General features: G+C 46.1%; 1 protein-coding gene across 1 annotated transcript; it reads right to left on the bottom strand.

Annotated features, from left to right (window-relative positions):
* Positions 1–394: 394 nt before the first annotated feature.
* LOC137749540 (DELLA protein GAI-like) lies at positions 395–3,043 on the bottom strand. Its single transcript, XM_068489647.2, has one exon. The coding sequence runs from the start codon at positions 2,772–2,774 to the stop codon at positions 1,011–1,013; it is 1,764 nt and encodes a 587-aa protein (XP_068345748.2). The 5' UTR covers positions 2,775–3,043; the 3' UTR covers positions 395–1,010.
* Positions 3,044–3,712: the final 669 nt, after the last annotated feature.

Below are 3,712 nucleotides of genomic sequence, written 5' to 3'. Positions count from 1 at the left end.
TCAAATTTACAGAGAAAGCAAAATGCTTTATTTCTCGTTCAAGAATCAATAATACAATGTAATCTTACTCCACTTGACATGATGTTATTGAAAAGAGACGTCCCAGTGGCAACCTACTCGTCCATCTAAGGACTGGTTTGATATTGCTGTGCTTTGAAAAAAACTGTTTCTGCTGTGCTGTGAGAATAAGCTCATTTTTGTTACTTCACGTTTTCAGTTTTTTTTCATCCAAAACTGTAAAAATAAACTATTTTTAAGTGTTTATCAAACACCTTTTTTAGTTCAGTTTTTTTTTATACCCATTTTTTATAAAATACTTCAGTACCAAACCAATACTAAGCCCTTTTCGGCTATGGGTGATAAGAATGTCAAATTTGCAGAGAAGGCAAAATGCTTTCTTTCTCATTCAAGAATCAATGCTCATCATTTTTATTCAAGAAAGAAAGATAATTACACACTCTCAATGATTCATTGATCCCCCTTGTTGGAAGAACTCTTCAACTTGAAATTATGCAGACGGGCCTACAAAAAGAAAACAAAAAAAAAAAAAAAAACCCTAGAAAACTTAAATACGAGCACAAATCTGACCGATACCAGGAGCGACATTAGGTAAATGACTTACATAAACCTCATTAACCACTACATAGCTTTCCTATTCAATAATGCATGATCATGTTCAAGTTTTCCTCTAAATGACAATGCACTATTAAATCGGAATGTCATGTAACAGTGGTTCCGGTCTATATAAGTTGCTCTTCCACGTCAAGCATGAAAAACCACCATTGCAATTACAACTGCACAGTATTACACCACTCGATTGGATTGGATTGGTTTTACAGTTTCACTTTTGGCTGTAGTCCCCACTCTCTCTCTACTGACAAGTCACAACTCACATGGTCACAGTGTCGCACCCCATTGGGTGCCCAGTGGTGCAATCAATCAATCACCACCACCAAAGGTTCTTTAGAGTCGGTTCTCTAGCTTACTGAACACTGAGTTGACTCACACATTCACTCGGTTGTGCTCGCCAGCTGCCAAGCCGAGGTGGCTATGAGCGGCCGTGTGTGCCACCCAAGCATGAGAGACCCATTGTTCTCCTCCACCCGATACCCATCTCCGCCGGCGAAAAGAGCCAGCAGCATGCTAGCCTGCTTGAACGCGTTCGAGCCGAGGTGGACCGGGTCGAACCCGGCCGAGTCCATCCGGCCTCGCCACTGACTCAGCGTCTCGTGTCGCTCAACTCGGTCCCCACCTTCACATGCCATCACGTTGCATATCTGCCTGCCCAAATACACCTCGGACATGACCAAATCTTGACTCGGCCCCGATGATCCCTCCAGCGAGTCAAACAAGTTTGAATAATAATGCAATGCCTCCGTGAACCGGTCCAGGAAAACCGGCCCGTTATGGTTCGCCTCCTGCTCCACAATTGTCACAATCTTAGGCTTCATGGCCTTGATTGATGACAACACCTTATCTACCGCCCCGGGTCGAGCCAAGAGGCGGTGAAGCTCGAAAACCGAATTCACCGCCACAACCTCGACCTCTGACGGGCGGATGTCGAGCATGGACGGCGTGAGGTCCGCCAGACTTTTGGCGACGAAGCCTCGGAATTCAAACTCAACCCCGATAGTTTCGGCCAGTTGGGCCAACTTCCATCCTACCTGCTGCAAGGCGTCAGTGTTGTCGGGCTGCGGCGGGCCAATTCCCGTCAGGCGAAACGCAGGTGGCCCACCAGGCCTGAGTGCCAGCGCCTGCATGAGCGCTGGCCACTGCATCCCCTGTTTAAGCCCGAAATCGATGACGTGTACTCTTCTCGCGGTGGCAAAAGCCTCGAGTATTGCCTGGTTGGCAGTGAAGTGAGCAAATTTCAGATAAGGGCAGGTCTCGTAAAAGTGCATCTCGAGGATGTCCGAGTAGGAAGAATCGAGGCAATCCTGAGGGTAAATTCGGTAAATCCGACGAGCCAGAGCTTCAGCGAAGTACGTGGCGACTTTTCTCATAGCGCCGGTTTGGGAAGCCGCGAGTAGGCCCACGTGCTTCACAAGCGCGTCTGCAAGCTTCAAATTTTCCTGCTGGACAGCCTCTGCGCAGGCCACGAGTGTGTGGACGAGCCGCACGCCCGTTTCTTGCGAGTCAACCAGGACTCGAGGCCGAGTCGGATCGGATACAGCGCCGGAAACAGACCCATTAGAATCGGACCCAATTGAGGCCTTCAATCGCTTTCTCGTACTCTCGGTATCCGACGGCGAATAAGCTGGGGGGTACGCCGCCACGCCCGGAATAGCCCTGAGATCGTATTCAGAATCGTCGCTGAAAACTCGACTCCGCTGGGAATTGGAGAAGCTCATCGAGGTTATCGACGAGGACTGAGCCGGAACGAGAAGAGGGTCGTCGATTGAGGACATATCGTCGCCTGTGTTGAGCTCAGAGAGCATGCTCTGGACCCACCCGGAGAGATCCGACGGGTTGTAGTGGACGGTGTCAGAGAGCTGAGAAATCCCATCTTCCTGAGCCGACCCCATGACCATTTCGAGCTGCTCGAGCTTCTCCGCCACGTCGGCCATGTCGTCGGACCGAACCTTGTACCCCAAAACGGCAAGCAGCTCATCCATGTCGCCGCCTGCGCTGTACCCATCTTGGTCATCTTCCCAAATCTTGGCCTTGCCGTTCAGGGCGGAAGACGGGGGTGATGAGTATTCCGGTTTGGAATTGTTTTGACGTGCAGTTACAGTTGCACAGCTTTCGCGGTGATCGCGGTGATCTCTCTTCATCTTTTGGGTTTGTGAGAAACAGAGGAGGAAGAAGGCACTGAAAGATATAGAAAAACCCACTAGGCTTTGTCCATGTTGGTCAGATGGGATTTTGGGCTTATAATTGTTGCAGGTTTTACTTTTTTATGAGAAAGAGTGAGAGAGGAGAGAGGAGAAACTTTTAGTTGTGACGGACACGAGTGTGTGTGGTATGTCATGTGTTTTTATGTAAGCGGTGAGAAATTTTATTTTTTAAGTTATTAACTTTTTAATACATATATCTTACTATTTATATAGTGATACGTGGTATATCATCTCGTATGACAGTCACACTAAAAAATCTCTAAGGAGAGAGAGGGGGACAAGGGAGGTCCAAGGGAGGAACAGGGAGGGGAGAGTTGGAGAAAGTTTTCATTGAGAGCGGTGTGGTACATCTCAAGAGATTTTTTAGTGTGATTGAAACACGAGATGGTACACCACTTGTCATTATACAAATAATGTGGTAAAAAGTTAATATCTTAAAAAATACAATATCCCACCACTTATATAAAAACATGTGTTGTACCACTCATGTTCCTGTCACAATGAAAAATTTCTCGTACATCACGTGTTTTTATATAAATGGTGAAATTTTTTTTAGTAATTTTTCAACATACATATTCTACTATTTATATAATGACATGTGATGTACTATTTTGTGTCCAACCACACTAAAAACTCTATCGGAAGAGTAGAAGAGATAAGGAAACATTGGAGGCCATAACAATTGGGATAATTTTTTATTTAATTTGTGGGCTTTTGGGATTGTGATTATTTATTTATTAAATGGTGAGGGCTGATTGGGGAGTTGGTGCGGTTAGTGTAAAAATTCGGTCCGGCAGGTAAGTAAACAAGCGTAAAAATGTATAAGAGCCGTGGCAGCACGGAAAGGGATCTTGTTCGGATTCTTTTCACTAAAT

The sequence above is a fragment of the Pyrus communis genome, chromosome 17 (assembly GCF_041283825.1).
Source record: "Pyrus communis isolate YQ-2024b chromosome 17, ASM4128382v1, whole genome shotgun sequence".
Taxonomy (NCBI): Eukaryota; Viridiplantae; Streptophyta; class Magnoliopsida; order Rosales; family Rosaceae; genus Pyrus; species Pyrus communis.
This window is presented reverse-complemented; position numbering and strand designations above follow the sequence as displayed.